This window comes from Doryrhamphus excisus, chromosome 10, assembly GCF_030265055.1.
Source record: "Doryrhamphus excisus isolate RoL2022-K1 chromosome 10, RoL_Dexc_1.0, whole genome shotgun sequence".
Classification (NCBI taxonomy): domain Eukaryota; kingdom Metazoa; phylum Chordata; class Actinopteri; order Syngnathiformes; family Syngnathidae; genus Doryrhamphus; species Doryrhamphus excisus.
Genome location: NC_080475.1, coordinates 13,932,284 through 13,950,651, shown reverse-complemented (window position 1 = coordinate 13,950,651; position 18,368 = coordinate 13,932,284). Strand labels below are relative to the sequence as shown.

At 41.4% G+C, this 18,368-nt stretch overlaps 1 protein-coding gene across 3 annotated transcripts in view; it reads right to left on the bottom strand.

Annotated features, from left to right (window-relative positions):
* The window catches only part of LOC131137090 (plexin-A1-like), a 183,608-nt gene that overhangs the window by 18,250 nt on the left and 146,990 nt on the right, over positions 1-18,368 (bottom strand). For all 3 annotated transcript variants that reach the window (XM_058084629.1, XM_058084628.1, XM_058084630.1), the window contains exons 11-20: positions 14,411-14,507; positions 11,919-12,142; positions 9,849-10,000; positions 9,653-9,773; positions 9,381-9,517; positions 6,428-6,595; positions 6,222-6,315; positions 4,916-5,152; positions 4,704-4,847; positions 1,421-1,655 (exon numbers count right to left, since the gene is read on the bottom strand). In XM_058084629.1, the coding sequence (XP_057940612.1) occupies positions 1,421-1,655; positions 4,704-4,847; positions 4,916-5,152; positions 6,222-6,315; positions 6,428-6,595; positions 9,381-9,517; positions 9,653-9,773; positions 9,849-10,000; positions 11,919-12,142; positions 14,411-14,507 (1,609 nt within the window). The remainder of the gene's footprint in view (positions 1-1,420; positions 1,656-4,703; positions 4,848-4,915; positions 5,153-6,221; positions 6,316-6,427; positions 6,596-9,380; positions 9,518-9,652; positions 9,774-9,848; positions 10,001-11,918; positions 12,143-14,410; positions 14,508-18,368) is intronic.

The following is an 18,368-nucleotide window of genomic DNA, read 5'->3' as shown; positions in this document are numbered from 1 at the left end:
TGAGCCAATTCAAGAAACAATACAAGCAGTTGATGTTTGCTAAATACAAGGATGAAGAGTCTTGAACCAGTCATGATGTGCTATATATATCACTATATTGACACTTACTATGGTACACATTATGTCATTGGATGGTCATATCACCTCGTACTTCGGTACGTGACAAAAAATTAAATAAAAGTAAAATAAATTAAAAAAAAAACCAACTTAAACTATATTAGGAAAGCAGGAAGTGAACAAATGTAACAATTACTGATTGTAAAAGTACCAGATGGAGGGGTAGGATTTAATAAGCTTTGCTTCTTCCTACTCCTTTTGGACATGTGGAACTGTGAACTGATTATGTGATGCATTCAATTGCAATCTGATGCATGTTCAAATGAAATAAAACCATTACCATTACTATTACCAAGATACACAAAACATTGTACACAAATCTGTCTAAATGTGTTCATGATCATCCGTAATTCATAATTTATCCGCATCACAGGTATGGCATATCAACAGCATGATTATCACTGGTGTGCCCTTAGGCTGGCCACAATAAAAGGCCATAAAATGTAAGGGTTACATTGTTCCAGAGCATCCAAAATATGCTCGATAGAACTTCTTTCAAATTGGGTTGCTTCCAGAATTTGGGCACATATCTTTGCAACACGGGGCCGTGCATTATCATGCTGCAACACTAGGTGAGGGTCGTGGATGAATGACGGCAAAAATGGACTTCGGAATCTTGTCCCGGTATCTTAATGTGCATTAAAAATACCAATACTAAAACCTAAGGTCCACCTGTGCAATAATTAATCTAATCAGAGCAGTGATCCATATGCACGGTTGCTTAGTATACATAAATTCCCAGTGGGAGACAAATGACCGTTATGCATTCTGTCTGCCAACAAATGTAATAATTAATGATGTACTGAATTTTAAAATCTATTCTCTTCTTTAAGCTTTAGTCATCTACAACATAACTAGAACATAATTATTCATGACTGCTCATATGCTAGTTTCCATCGTCCATAGTCAAATGTTGGGATGTCTGCTTCCAGCAATGACAAGGGATGATTGAACTGTACGTCTCGCCCACACCCTCAAGACCGCCTCTTTTATCTGTTACGCCGCCTACACACACTTTGCATGTCTAAAGGCCAGCTGGAAGAGCAGACGGCAGCATGGGCTCTTTAGGCTGTGGGAATAAGAGCATAGACTGGGTTTTCCCATTGACGGGAAGAGTATTTCATTGATCGGAATGTTTTGGGTTGTTTCTTTAAAGGGTGTTCCTGTGTTTGAAATTAGTTTTTGGTTTCAGCAGTGCTTATTCATTTCGAAAATTGAGCGATCAAGTAAGTTGAGTCATATTGACACCACTTTTTTGTTGTTCTACCCATCTCCCGACTACCTTTACCATCTTATGTCATACCTTCTTTACATTCCAGGGCTACTCTGGACTCCAGGTTGTCCATCTGCAGCTGAAGACGCTTCAGGGTTCGGTCTGCGTCTCTGGACTTCCTCTTATAAGCTATCAAGACAGCGATGATGACCAACATGAGCATCCCGCCACCCCCTCCGATCCCGATGATGGCAGGCAGAGTTAGCAAGCTATCCGAGTAAATGTGGAGAGTACCGGGGGAGTACTCAAACCCCCCGGCTCGGATCTGAAAACACACAAAGAGCATATTTTAATGATTGTAATGTACACAGAACTTCTTGTGACTCGCTGTTTTATTTATAGCGTGATGCGCTTGTTCACCGCAGGGCTGTTTTATCAAAGATGAAGCTTAAGGGTTCTTCTCACGGGATCTTTAGGGAGACGGAAATTGCAAATGATTTACTTTTCTCCCCCGTTTCTCTTTAGATTGGGCTCCAGAGATACAAAAACAAATACTAGGCACCAATCCATTGCCCAGTAGCAGATGGTTGGGGGAAATACTGTATGGCTGGTCTATGGAGATCCAAAGTTGGTGGTCTGATGAAAGAGAAAGTCAGTTGACCCAATTTCTGCCTCAAGAATCATGAAATTTTAATCTCCTCAGTAGTCATACTGGAGGCCCTTTACTGACAGGCCTGTACTGGCGGAGCCTTATATCACCTTGACTACTGTCAACACTCTTCAGGAAGGTTTTGAAGGGTTCTTTTAGCCTGCAGCTGAAGATGCTTAGGGGCATTATTGATGAAGATCTCACAAGTTGCTCAGTCTCATTATTGATCTTAATCTTGTTCTCTTGTGTCAGTTGGACAGAAGTTGGAAAGACGATGGTCGCGGGGGGTGCTGGAGCCTATCCCAGCGGTCTTTGGGCGACCTGGACTGGTCACCAGCCAATCACAGGGCACATATAGACAAACAACCATTCACACTCACATTCATACCTATGGACAATTTGGAGTCGCCAATTAACCTAGCATGTTTTTGGATTGTGGGAGGAAACCGGAGTACCCGGAGAAAATCCACACAGAGATGGCCATGGGTGGAATCGAACTCGGGTATCCTAACTGCATGACCTGCTCGTTAACCACTTGCAGCACTAATAATCATAATAACTACTATTGGGCCCATAACCTACGACAACTCAGAAGCTCCACTGTCACTATTTAGTGTTCACTCTGGTATTTTTGTCCCGAGACTGCGGTCCACTTGTTTGGTGCACACCAGGGTTTGGATCGTGACCCAGAAAACATGACAAGTGTGAATGCACCCTAAATGTAGATGACACACGCCATGTGTTGCATGCATACATCACATTAAACGTCATTCATTCATTCATTTTTACCACCTATCCTCAAGGGGGTCGTGGGGATGCTGGAGCCTATCCCAGCTGTCTTCAGGCGGGGTAACACCCTGGACTGGTGGCCAGCCAATCACCGGGCACATATAGACAAACAACCATTCACACTCACATTCATACCTATGGACAATTTGGAGTTGCCAATTAACCTAGCATGTTTTTGGAATGTGGGAGGAAACCGGAGTACCCGGAGAAAACCCACGCATGCACGGGGAGAACGTGCAAACTCCACAAAGAGATGGCCGAGGGTGGAATTGAACCCGGGTCTCCTAGCTGTGAGAACTTGTTAAAAAATCTGCTCTTTCCCTTTAACAATTAGCAGCACTCACTGGTGATGATGATGAAACGAGCCCTAACAGATTAACCTTATAGCACCGCCTTATAGTGCCGCATTTTTCTTCTTTGGTGTGAAGTCATGTGTTATTTCTTTCCTGTGGAAAATATCAAGATATCCCAGCAACAAGCTAGCACAGACCCTGTGTTGTTAAACATGTTAATTAAGCGTTATATATTTAACAGCCGCCTCGGTGTGTGGGCTCACTGGAGTGTAACCTGGATCTGTCATGAGGAAATTATTGTGTGTGTGTGTGTCTGTGTGTGAGGGGGGGTGGGGGGTATTCACATACATTCAACAGCAAGGTTAGAGTGACATTATGTTCTGGAATTGTCAGATGGGGATATTTCTAAATGCAAAAACATGAATAAGGTCATTTTGGGCATGCCTGGTGTGACTTTGGGAGACAGATGAAGAATAGAGGACACAGTGGACCGCATGTAGAGTACGGATGTTACATAAAATATAGCAAAGCATTTTCCTCTCTCCCTTTTTGTTTCCTGCACAATTGTGAATGCCTGCATGTGGAATTATTCATTCATTAATTTTCTACTGCTTATCCTCACGAGGGTCGCGGGGGCGCTGGAGCCTATCCCAGCTGTCTTCGGGCGAGAGGCGGGGTACACCCTGGACTGGTGGCCAGCCAATCACAGGGCACATATAGACAAACAACCATTCACACTCACATTCACACCTATGGACAATTTGGAGTCGCCAATTAACCTAGCATGTTTTTGGAATGTGGGAGGAAACCGGAGTACCCGGCGAAAACCCACGCATGCACGGGGAGAACATGCAAACTCCACACAGAGATGGCCAAGGGTGGGATTGAACCCGCTGTGCGGTCTGTGCGCTAACCACTCGTCCGCCGTGCAGCCCCATGTGGAATTAAAGAACTTTTATTTCATGCTGCCTGTGAGGTTCAGCACTAGACAGCTCCACCACATATCGTAACACAGCATTAGAGCCCCCTAGACATGACGTAACACCCCTACAGTCACCTTTACTCTCATATTACCAATATTTTATATATAATCAGATTAAAAATTAACTATAAGACATAAATAAGACTTGTGGGTTTCAATAAATGTCTTCTGTGTTGACAACAAGTGACATCGAGATTTTTGGAGTTGAGTAGTAGCCTGTGTTGTTATGATTATGATGACAAAGATTATTGTTATTATTATTGTGTAATTGTGAGGACATTTAAACTGGCAGGTACTACAGTATACAGTATTGTAGTTGAATTTTACTTCATTTAGAACATTTTTAAGCTTGAAAATGCTTAATTTAGGCCATAAAAGTAGGCATTTTGTGACTACTCTTAGGCCATAGTCAGCCATAAAATACAGAAACATCTCTAAGATACCGTTTTGTGTCGAGTCCACTACACTACACTACAAGGCATATTGTACTTATAAGCCAGGACAGAAATGTGTGTATTGCTTTCATACATCACAATAACTTCCCTTTCCGTCACTTCTGTGGCGTCGTCGTCACAAAAAAGCCACTATTCACTGATCTGGAATCTCATCTGATGTAATTGCATGACGGCGGTAATGTAATATGAAGAGACGTTCACTGACTGTGACTTTATGTTGTCCGGTGAGGTTGGGCCACTCGCACAGCAGCTGGCTCTCAGACAAGGTCAGGATGCAGGGTGTTTCCCCAATCAGCACCGTGTAGTTCAGGCGACTGTTACCTGGAGCGGCCGGGATCAGATTCCGACCCTAAAAACACACACAATGAAACAATAATAAGCATATTTTAAAGTTAATACTTTGATTTGGATATTGACCTTGAGTATCAGCGGAGATGTTGGCTTGAGCTCCAGTATCCCGTTAGAGCTGAGCGGTTCAAACACCGGATCGGGGTAGTAACTGAAAGTCTCGTTGACCACCACCAAAGCGTTCACGTTGTCCATGTAAAATCCAATCTCATCCGGACCTGTGCCGCTTTCGGAAAAGCCCAGCTCGGACTCGGCCACGGATGGAGCGAGGCAGACCATCACTGTGTTGTTGTATACGGTACAGGTCTGAAAAAAACGACAAAACAAGGAGGTTATTATTGGTCTACATAATAGCCGTGAGGGCGGCACGGCGGTCGAGTGGTTAGAGCGCAGACCTCACAGCTAGGAGACCAGGGTTCAATAAGCTTTCTGTGCCGGTTATTGTGTGTAACTGCTCTATAGGACTCCACAACTCAATACAAAAGGGCCAAAAAATTTGCACATTTTTTAACCCCACATATAACCTTCACCTGGGCTGCACGGCGGCCGAGTGGTTAGCGCGGAGACCTCACAGCTAGGAGACCAGAGTTCAATCCCATCTCTGTGTGGAGTTTGCATGTTCCGGAGTTTTCTCCGGGTACTCCGGTTTCCTCCCACATTCCAAAAACATGCTAGGTTAATTAGCAACTCCAAATTGTCCATAGGTATGAATGTGAGTGTGAATGGTTGTTTGTCTATATGTGCCCTGTGATTGGCTGGCGACCAGTCCAGGGTGTACCCCGCCTCTCGCCGGGATAGGCTCCAGCACCCCCGCGACCCTCGTGAGGACAAGCGGTAGAAAATGAATGAATGAATGAATAATAGCCGTGCTCTTTATTATAATAAAATTATTTTTATGGTAGCAAACCAGCACTGTTCCATATTCACCCGAAATATTTCCTCTTTCACACATCACACTTTTTTGTCTTGACAAACAGCCGTGTGTCACAGTGACATTTGCAACAAAGCCGTTCGGGAGAAACTTTAAAAAAAAAGACATCATCTGACACCTTTAGCAAAAAAAGCAGCAAAATCATGTCTACGTCGTGCAAATGTGACATAATGCTTGTTTGAATGTAAATAATGAATGCCTGTCGAACATAAGCTGGTATCTGAGCCCGCCTGTGCTCGCTTGTGGTTTTTTAAAAATTCATAATTCAAACTTTTGTTAAAATGTGGAATAATGTCAATAATTCAAACCGCCTAGACCTAGTTCATATTCAACATTTATAGTCCATTCAAAGTAGTTTCCCGTGTACTGCAGCATAAATGTCACCCATTGCAGTGAAAAATTAAGAGCGGAGTCTACATTAATGTGTGTGACAATAATACTCACATGAAAAGACTCAGCCTGACCGTATTTGGCTCTGATCTTTGGTTCCCTGATGGTTGCCAGATTGGTGCCACTCACTGTAAGCAGAGTTCCACCACTGCAGAGAGGAGAAAAGATGTATACATTGTCTTGGATGTTGTCTACACTTATTTATAATCATCTACGTATGTAAATGTACCATAAAGGTTCAATCAAAAGATTAATTTTACCTAGCAATGCTCCAGTCGGGTTCAATCTTGATCACAGTTGGGTCGTCCGTATAGTTAAACTTGACTTCTGGGTTTCTGAGCTCAGCGTCGTCTATGTCCACCAGAACTGGTGTACTTCCTGGTGCCAGGCCGGCCGGCGTTATACACACAATCTCATGGGCGTTCCTCCTAAATCGGGTGGATAAAGATTGGCAGATGTTTGAATATTATTTTTTAATACTATGTAGCCACTTGTTTTTTTTATTTTTAAATGCTCAACTATGCTTGTTACACCCGCAAACGTAATAACGTAATACAAATCTGCAACTTTAAATGTAATAATCCCGCAAATGTAATAAAATTTGCAAACGTAATACTGAATTTCCTGCAAATGTTATAGTTATTAAATTTTCAGGAAATTATTACATTTTTTTGTGGGCATACATGTGTGTTTTAGTTACAGTATATTATTGTATGTGTGATTTTGTGTGTGTATGGGGAAAAAATAATCAAAATAAATAAAATATAATAATAATAATAAAATGTTATTAAAACAATTGCAATTATCACAATTATGTTATCTTTTTAAATTAAAAATAAATTATAATTTAATAATTAAAGATTCCTTTAATGTATTCAAATGATACTCTTTGAATAATATTTTTAATAATTATTGAATAAATTATTAAACAAAAAAAAATATCTTGTTAAAATCCTCAAAATGACATCTCCACCTTCTCCCTCATTAAAAGAAGAAAGAACAAACAACAACAACAACAAAAAAGATCATTATTTTGTCTCATATTACATTTGTGGGAAGTTATTACATTTACAGATCTTCACTTTCCCACATATGTTATAATTTCCTGCAAATGTAATATTTATTACATTTGCAGGAAATTCAGTATTACGTTTGCAGTAGGCAAATTTTATTATATTTGCGGGATTATTACATTCAAAGCTGCAGATTTGTATTCTGTTTGTGGGCAGTTCTTACCTTTGCGGGTGTAACAATGCTTATGAGCAAAATGCACTAAATCATTCCCTAAGTGGGGTAAGTGTACCCCCAGGGGTAGGTCAATTGCCATAGGGCAGGGGTGGGCAAACTTAAAAAAAAAAAAAAAAATGGACGGGGGGCCAGAATATTTTTTACACATAACAGTTCACCTGGAATTATTGTATGTGTAAAAATGTCATGCAACCTGCTATATGTGCTTGTGTCCCTTTTTTTCAGGAGCATGTTGTAAACAACAGACCACATCAAGTAACGAAATTGACAAAACAGCTCCTTAAACTATGATGATAACTAGCTATGATACCAGGTTGTATGTTAAGTTTAAATTAAATACTTTGGGCCGTATTCAGACACTTGGCGGGCCGGATGTGGCCCCTGGGCCGTAATTTGCCCACCACTGCCATAGGGGGTACGTGAATGGAAATGAAAAACAATTAATACAGAGCACTCAAAATTACGAGTGCACCTGAACGCCTCACAGTGTTGCTTTGTGTGCATCATATCAACAGATAAACAGGTTTGAATGATTACTTTGTGCATTAAGAGTGTTTCATCTTGAAGATTATTATTATTATTATTATATAAGATATATTAAGCACAACATTTGCTGTTAATACTACTATGCTACATAATACAGATGCAGACATTTAGACTAGTCGCTACAATATTGACAATTTCCACCATGCCATACGCTTGTCACCATAGCAACCCCTTTTAAAAGCCAGCAACCTTGATAAGATGCCACAAACAGTTGAGGTCTGAAAGATAAGAAAGGGTTGCGGTGAAGTGGAATCCGCTGGATTTACCGCCATGCAGAAGCGACTGCAGCAACATCAAAGCTAGCAGGAACATAGTTGCTTCAACACAGATTATCCCTGCATTTGACATGCACGCAACTGTTGTGATAGCTGGGAATGCTTTTTTTTTTTTGCTGCTTGAGATTAAGCAGCTGTAAGCAGACCAAAGAGTAACATTTTCACACCTGCGAACTGTCACTGTTAGTAGAATAGCGAATCTTTCATGGTGACGACATTATTACTTACATACGATTATTTGCTATTACATTATCTCTAGGGCTGCACGGTGGAGAAGTGGTTAGCGCGCAGACCTCACAGCTAGGAGACCCGAGTTCAATCCCACCTTCGGCCATCTCTGTGTGGAGTTTGCATGTTCTCCCCGTGCATGCGTGGGTTTTCTCCGGGTACTCCGGTTTCCTCCCACATTCCAAAAACATGCAGGTATGAATGTCAGTGTGAATGGTTGTTTGTCTATATGTGCCCTGTGATTGGCTGGTGACCAGTCCAGGGTCTACCCCGCCTCTCGCCCGAAGACAGCTGGGATAGGCTCCAGCACCCCCCGCGACCCTCGTGAGGATAAGCGGTATAGAAAATGTATGAATTATGAGATAAAAAGTCCTAACTAGCTGCACGGGGAAGAAGTGGTTAGCGTGCATGCCTCACAGCTAGGAGACCCGAGTTCAATCCCACCCTCGGCCATCTCTGTGTGGAGTTTGCATGTTCTCCCTGTGCATGCGTAGGTTTTCTCCGGGTACTCCGGTTTCCTCCCACATTCCAAAAACATGCTAGGTTAATTGGCGACTCCAAATTGTCCAGAGGTATGAATGTGAGTGTGAATGGTTGTTTGTCTATATGTGCCCTGTGATTGGCTGGCCACCAGTCCAGGGCTTGTCATGGGCTTTGAAAGGCGTGTTTTTTTACGGAAATCGTGCGATACTAACCTGTTGGCGATCTATTGGAGAATCCTTAATATTAAATAAATACAAGAGTATAATCTGAGGCTGCACAGTAGTTGAGTGGTTTGCGCACAGGCCTCACAGCTTGGAGACCCGAGTTCAATTCCACCAAACATGCTAGGTTAATCGGCGACTCCAATTTTTCCATCGGTATGAAGGTGAGTGTGAATGGTTGTTTGTCTATATGTGCCCTGTGATTGACTTACTTTTTAAAGTGGCAGGGTTGGGGTCCGATGCTGACGGAAACAGAACTGCCAGCGTTGAGGTAGCTGCCCTCGATAGTGACGCGGGTGCCTCCCGAAATAGGACCCTGGGAAGGCTGGATACGAGTGAAGAACGGCGTCTGGAGAAAAGACGAGACAATTCTTCCACACCAACCTCACCTAAGAATGCTTTTATGGACCTTTATGGACCTTTATGGACCTTTATGGACCTTGCTTGTGCACAGGACTTACTATGTTGTGCTATTGTGTCTTACCACAAAAGTGAAGGGCCTAGGGGACAAGGCTCTGTAGTCGTTGACACAGTCCCTCACACACACCTCCACCTGAGCCTCTTGAACTCTATATCCTGTAGCGTCATTCAGCTGACACACTATTCTGTCATTGGACGAGTGGAAAATATCATCAGTAAGAACGTCAGCCAATCAGAAACTATAATAGTGTCTAGTTTACCTCTCAGCACTCAGGTACTCCTCCTCAATGGGGACACAGGGCACCTTGCCTAACCTGACACCCGTTTGAATGTCTCCGAAGTGCAGACCCAGATTCTCTCCTACGACGGTCACCCTGGTTCCTCCTTGGCGGGGTCCCGTGTCCGGAAACAACTGCAACAGACAATGAGAGTTAATAGTAATTCATGTTTTTAAGTAGAACAAAAGGATGAAGAAATAACACTTGGATGGCACTTCCCAAAGCAGTAATGTGATTTATCGCGGCGGATTATGATGCGTAACGGGGACAGGTGTGGTGTGACAAAACAAATAAGGTGATGGATAGACGGTGGTCGCCACCAACAAGCACACACGTGTCTCATCCCTAACAAGCATCACAAGGTAATTATGGGTAATCTGTCCACCACCCTGTAGTCCCTGCAGTGTTTGACAGAGCTGACAGCACAATGTGGCTCTTTTTTTTTTTTTAGAAATTAAAAAGGGCAGTGTCGCTTTAAGACACTAATTAAAATAATACTAATTAAAATACATGGAGATAATATAAGGGGTCAAGGGTCAAATACATTGTTGAAGTTACCAAATATGGTTCCAATCATAGCCCATTAACTCCCAATTATCAGACCTTGGCATCAGCAATGATTTGTATTCTTTTTTGATGACACAGAACAGAGGTGGGCAAACTACGGCCCGTGGGCCACATCCGGCCCGCCAAGTGTTTGAATACGGCCCGCCCGTTCTTTCTAAAGTATTTCATTTAATCCATTTAATTTTGTTATTTGATGTGGTCAGTGTTTGACAAAGTGCTCCTGAAAAAAAGGGACATAAGCACAAAATAAAAATAAAATAAAATAAAATAAAATAAAATAAAATAAAATAAAATAAAATAAAATAAAATAAAATAAAATAAAATAAAATAAAATAAAATAAAATAAAAAATTATTATAAATTTATAACGCACTTTACATCAAATAAATGATCTCAAAGTGCATGACACTTTTACAGATACAATAATTCCAGGTGGACTTTTACGTGTAAAATATAGAGTCTGGTCCCCCCCCGTCAATTTTGTTAAATCAATGCAGCCCGCGAGTCAAAAAGTTTGCCCACCCCTGACACAGAAAGTTTGATTTCAACAGGGAAGTATTCCTTTGTGCGTTATTCCATCCTGAACAACATCTATTATGACTCCTAAATCATGTGAAGAGCGTGCAGAGGACTGCAGTTTAAAAAGAAATGATCCAGATCAAATAAACATCACAGTGGCGGTTTGATGTAACACAGTGTAATAAGTCTAATATACTTTCAATGCCAAGGGCAACACCAAGGACCAGACATGTACTCGTACGTGTGTTAATACCAACACATTAAACTAGATCAGCTCTAATTCTCTGTGAAGGACAACCAAAGAGCAGACTTTCGTGACCTGGTGGGGGGTGTGGGGGTACCGTAGAGGCTGACGCAATAACCTATCACAGTAAAGCTACCTTTGGATCATTGCAGGTAACTGGACACCACTGGAAACTTAATTCACAACAACTAAAAACAATAAATATAAAGTTTTTTTTAATATAATCTGGCTGTAGGATTTATTTTTTACTGTTCATTTTTTCCTCAAGGAGGATGAGGAGAAGATACCGTGAATATACCATCAAAGGTTCTCCTATTTGGCAATGTAGAGATGGGATTCTGGTGGAAAACAAGCAAGATGCCTGGATTAGCCTGCTGCTGTGTTTAATGTAACTGTCAGGAACAGATGATGCGCATTGTGGTGTGCCTCTGATACGCAGTCCAGTCCTGCACATTTAAAGGCAATGAGAGGCGTTGCTTTGATTGGTTAACATTATACTCGGCTACTTTCCTCCCGCTTTGCCATTTGCGCCGATGGGAGGGATGGAGGCGTGGGTGCGCCGTGCTGCGCCAGACTGCACTGCTTGCAAAATAGGTGTAGGTGTGATGCAGGGCCCAATTCAAACCCAATGGATCAAAGATCAACATGATTTAATTATATTAGTAGTAACAAAAAGCTGAAAATATTCCATCCGCAAAAAATTGACTGATTTACTTTCCTTACCTTAGTGATTTTAGGGTGAGCGCATCGGCTGTTTCCAGATGCGGCATGCATCCAACCTCGGCTTTCACTCAACTGCAGTGGGAGGTGAGAATTCCCTCCGATGGTACATTCCTGTCTGAGGGAGCACTTCCTGTCCTGGACACACCAGCCACACTCGAACCTGGGGTCTGCCTTCAGACACATTCCGCAGCTATCCCGCAGGGCTCTGCACTTGTACAGGTGGGCTGGATAGGAAAGCAGACACGCATGAATTGAGGTTTAGGGATGTTTGGGTCGGGTAAAACGGACCCTTGCGTATTTCAACTGCTAGTATAGTCTACTACAGAAAATATCATTGAAAGTTCTCTCCACAATTAAACTTAAATCATCCTCAAAGCTGTGAAGCTGATTCTTACAGCAAACTATATTTTAATAAATATAATTTTCCAAGGATAAACAGATGGAAAACAAATCCTCCAAATAATAACCAGAAGGGTTACATATTACAGAAATTAATTCAACAGGTAATGCTTTTAATGCCGGGGGGGAAATGATAATTTGTTGTGTAAAAATGTATTTCGTTTATTCTGCAGAGTGGAAAAAACTCATTAGGAGCAAAATAAATGAAAGAAAGCGACGTTTGAGTGCATGTGTAGTACACACAACATAAAAAATGAAAACACACGAGAAAGTACATATAAACTGAATATTTTCCGAGACCTCCTTCTTCTTCTTCTTTTGTAATCTCAGACAGGGAGCGCGAGACTTCAAAGTGTGCTTCTTTCCCGATCCGTTGGCATCAGCCTCATCTTTATAGCTCGCCCGCCGTAATCTGATTAGCCGTGCTTTATCTTAAAAGTATCATAACACTAATTAATCTGAAGCAAATGAATGATTTAATTAACATCTCCACTTCACACTGGGCCAAAACTGGGCTAAAGCCAGAATGCCCCGCCTCAGATGTTTAATACACTAATGACAGCGGATGGAGTGGCCAGGGAGTAATGGGAGGATGAGGAGAAAGTCTTTATGAGGTTTGTATAAGCAATGACAATTACATAATACATCGCTTTGAAAGACATTGTCTTTTCTAACGGATCTTAGAATAACCTTTGGCGTTTTTCAATAAAAAAAGTACAGGCAGAAGAATTGGGTTATGACCCATAAGCAACTCATTTGCAAGCAATCTGCAAGATGTACTGCGTGTCTGACTTCTTTCCAAAGTGGGTCAGCCAGAACGAGTAGGACGGCGGATTAGAATGAGCACTTTGTCATCTAAAGATAGCAAACAAGAGAACCAAACCAGGAGAATATTTGTAAAATCTGACTCCACATATGCAAATTAGAAGCAAATATCAGTGTGACACACTTACCTTGTGTGTTGGGACATCAGAATTCATTATCTTACCCCCCCGTCTGATAGAATACGCTCGGGGAAGATATTTTAATTGTTTTCCACTTCATGCACAAACGGTCATTTGAATAATAAATGGATTCCCTTTGTGTCACTTTTGCTTTGTCTTTATCAATTCTCATCGCCGTCACCTGCCATTTATCAACCTGTTATCCTCTCATCAGTTGCTCCCATCGTTAGCGATTCTGCTAATTTGGGTATCTATTGATAAACATTTTATTAGTTATTTACCGTCCTTGAAACTAATCGTGTTTTTACCATGATCAACATCATTCTGCCAATGTTTACATTTTTATGTAATGTGAAATCAATGAGAAAGCATTTACCCTAACTGACCTAATCCCACCTGGCCAATAACCAAGCCCAAACTTACTTGGGTGGGTGGAATAAATTTAAAACAGACTGTTTTGGAAAGCCAAGAAAATACAGTAGGAATAGGTGCAGGTTCTGGAAGATCTCATAAGCTTTCTTTGTGGGTTATTGTGTGTAGCTGCTCTATAGGACTCCACAACTCAATACAAAAGGACCGAAAATTTGCATATGTTTTTAACCCCACATATAACCTTGGTTAGCGTGGAGACCTCACAGCTAGGAGACCCGAGTTCAATCCCACCCTCGGCCAGCTCTGTGTGAAGTTTGCATGTTCTCCCCGTGAATTAAGATACGTATGCCTTAAGATTAAGATATGCCTTTATTCGTCCCTCAGTGGGGAAATTTGTAATGCGTGGGTTTTCTCCGGGTACTCCGGTTTCCTCCCACATTCCAAAAACATGCTAGGTTAATTGGCGACTCCAAATTGTCCATAGGTATGAATGTGAGTGTGAATGGTTGTTTGTCTATACTATGTGCCCTGTGAATGGCTGGCCACCAATCCAAGGTGTAGTGTACCCCGCCTCTCGCCCGAAGACAGCTGGGATAGGCTCCAGCACCACCCCCCGCGGCCCTTGTGAGGATAAGCGGTAGAAAACGAATGAATGAATGAATAACCTTCATCCTTGCCACAACCTGACTCAATTCCCAACACCTGAAACCAACATAATAAGGAACATAATTTTTTACATTATTCATACGCAGACTACAAAAACAAAATCTGTACTACCTTGGATGTCAAAGGGATTGTCGATGACAAAGTTTCCATTCCATACCACGGACAGATCCACTGGTAGGTCGCTGATGTCGCTGCCCTCATAGTCGTACTAGCAGACACAGAAAAACAGGAAGAGTGCCATGAATTGGTCATTCCAAGAAAAAAAAATAGGATTCCAAATAAATTGAAATGTCATTTACATAGTGATTCACATCGGGTTTGTTGGTGGCAGACATCTGGTCACCCAAACACACATTCCATGAACATACACACACACACACAGGAAATAACAGATGGGTTTTAGCTGGATGGGAATTGGGGTAAGACAACAGGAAAGTGAAAGAAGTGAGGGAAAAACACAGGAATCAAAGAGTGGTAAAGCCTTATTCACTCACATGATATAGCGGTCGAATGAGGGGGGTGGGGATGTGAGAGATAAAATCGGGAGGGAAATTGTAAAGTGAAATTGGCATTTTCCATTTGCTCACTGACACACTTGATTTGCTAGACGGAGTTTGACCACCCCAAATGGCCAATGGGGCTTGTCGTGCATGCACACACATTTATGATGCAGACTAAAAAAAAAAAAAAGTCTCCTCTCTGCTCTCCAGCATACACTATCAGCTATTGTATCCCCTTACCCCTGATCCAGTATGACCCTCCATCCATCACACAGGAGGTGGGTTGACTTCATTAGCCACAATGCCCCGATGGTTAAATACTAGCTTAAATACTGGCAACCCGCAGTGAAAAAAAAAAAAAAAAAAAAATATCGCACTCTCCGAGGCTTGGCCTCCGTTAAACTTTAAGGATTTCCACTTGTCTGCTGTCACCAAAACACGGGGTGGACTTGTTCTCAGCCTCTGCCCACCCGGCTGCTCGCCACATCATGCTTTATTCATGCGGTCACATGCTTTGAAATGCCAACGCAGACCACACCGTGACACCCTGTCACATTGCGACTCACCCGCAGTCTAAGCAGCTTTCCGTTGGTGCTACAATTGCATAGCTGGGTACTATACACATACATATATATACATAAAAAATATGTATACATACATATACAGGGTCAGTCAAAATGATCTGACACATTTGTAGGTTAAATAAAACGCAAATAAAGTAAAGAAATAAAAAAGTACATATAATGCTATTCTGTTTTAAAAATTAAATCAGTCAAATGGGATCCATTATTGTCCACATACTGACTTTCATTTCAATGCATAACAAGATGGTGTTTGGAGTTGGTACGGGATCATGTCTACCGAGATCGAATTGCAAACGGAACGCTCGTTGTGTTGTAGTTACAGATTTGTTTGTTTTGATAAACGTTTCCACAATAAAAGCGCGATGCTCAGCAGTTGGCAGCAACTGAAAAAAAAAAAAACGAAAAACAATGGCATTATATGAAAAAAAATTAATTATATATGTACGTACTTTTCGAAAATAAAAACACTTTTTTGTTTCTTTACTTTATTTGCCTTTTATTTAACTTACTAATGTGTCAGATCGTTTTGCCTGACCCTGTACATGGACACCATGGGGGGGGGGGGTGACTTTTAAAGACTGGCTGACAGATGTGATCATCCGTCGGGCAACAGCAAAATTGGGTACGAGTCCTGCCTCGGAATTGGTAGCATGCAGACACTATGTAGCACTTTTAGTGCAGGAGGAACTTTTGTTGTGTGCAGAGCTGCATTGATGCAGATGGATTTCACTGGATAGTACCGAGTATGGATTTGGGAGCATGCAGACACTATGTAGCACTTTTAGTGCAGGAGGAACTTTTGTTGTGTGCAGGGTGCAGATGTCACCATTAATGTCAAAAACTGAGTATTCTATAAATAAAAGGAAGACAAAAAATAGTGTATTTATGTCTGTGTTAATGAAACAGCCATGTGTATGTACTTGAAGGCTATTTCTAACACGCTCTGAAGGTATATGCCAACATGAGTAATTACAAGAGGGCGACCCATGCATTCACTCAGCTTTTTTTCCTCACCCCCCCCCCACCCCTCCTCATCACACAGCTGCTCTGCTTTGTTAAAAATCAGCAATTCTCCATCCCCGACACACACACACACACACACACACTAGACGTATCTATCCCCACATTCCGCAGGGACATGCGATCCATAGAGACGATTCATGTAGCAGGAGAGTGCAGGAGCAGATAACGAATGAACCCGAGCCAACTGGCTGTGTTACTGTAATGAGGCTGGCGACTGTTCTCACCTTGTACTTTGTACTGCCTCTCCTTGGTCTGCTTTGTCACCTATCACTGACTGACCTCCTCTCTTATCTCTGCCTCCCTTTTAAACGCTTCGTATTTATCAATTTCTCTTATTTGTGTTTAATCCCCTTTCTTTCTAATTTACTTTACACCAAGCAACCTCTCTTCCCCATCGCCTGGGCTCTGCTACTTTACTGTATGTGTTGTCTCAGGTAGATTAATTACATGCAGTGACATGTAGGAGCTGGCCAGAGGCTTCGGTAATGAGTTTGATTACTCATCTCCAGCAGCTACTGGTGCTCAGGGGAGAGGAGGAAAGGACACCAAGCTGGGCAGAGCTGAGGTCTATGAAGAACAACTTCTTTTTTTTTCTGACAAGGGTTCCACACAGCTAGGAAACTTTTAACAGGATCCACATAGGCGCTCTGCAGAACAAAGCCTGACCGATGCATGTCAGCGGGCTGCTGATAGTCAATAGTGAAGTGAAGTGAAAAGTCTGGCCAAAGAATGTTCTAAACCAGGGGTGCCCATTACGTCGATCGCATGGCATTGAAAAAAAAAGTTGGCGTCTTATTTTAGACCAGGGGTCTCAAACATGTAGCCCGCGGGCCAAATGTGGCCCACAGGACACTAGTTTGAGGCCCCCGCCTTGATATAAAAGTTTAATGTTAGTTTGATATGGATGCTGTATGGTATCATGTACCCAGAAAAAAATATTACATTTGATTAATGTTCATGTTAAAGGTTAAATAACTGTTCATAGTTATCCTCCCTATCCGTGTGGAAGTGGTAAGTTTTGGGCTATTTAAGTTTAAAGGAAATAACTTGAAGGCTACCGTTTAGGTCGCTAGCGCTGTAGTTTGCGAGTTAGCATGTGTCTCAAGACCCTGCAGTTGCGCAATATGTTGTAAATAAAAAGAGTATAAATGTGACTATAGTCGTGTTTTGTCATGTCTACAGGGCTCTAATAATGCTTTGTTCATTTTAATCTGAAAAAAAAAAATTTGTCTACCCACCAACTATATGTGGTTTCTTAAGTTTTTATTATTTGCTGTTTTATTATTATTATTATATTTATTTATTACTAATTGATTGATTTTCTTTATTCTTGATTTGTTTATTTATTTTTTATCTTATTTTGTGCAGAAAAATACAAATTAAGATATTTGAGAACAGTGGAATGTTTTATCAGAGCTTTTCTTGTAGAAAATCGGAACCAAACCACTGAAAAAGTTTGTATATTTTTCTGTTTTTAATAAATGCGTTTTTTGTTTTTGTTTTTTTTTGGGGGGGGGGGGGGGGGGACCTGCCCACCACTATTTTGCAGTTGGTGTGCAGTATGCGCAGTGGTGCGTGTCAAAGAAATGTTTCTTGTATTTTTAGTAGGTGGTACATTATTTTGACTCGGTCATGTCCTCGGTAGCTCTCAGGCTGAAAAAGTGTGTGCACCCTTGTTTTAAACTGAATGCATATACAGCGTCAGGTAAAATGATCTGACACATTTGTAGGTTAAATAAAAGGCAAAAAAAGTAAAGAAACAAAATAGTGTTTTTATTTTCAAAAAGTAAATATAATGCCGTTTTGCTTTGTTTCTTTATAAAAATAAGATACAGTAGAAACATGCAGGTTTGTTTGTATTACTACAGTGTCAGGCAAAATGATCTGACACATTTGTAGGTTAAATAAAAGGCAAATAAAGTATAACAAAAAAGTGTTTTTATTTTTGAAAAGTAAATATAA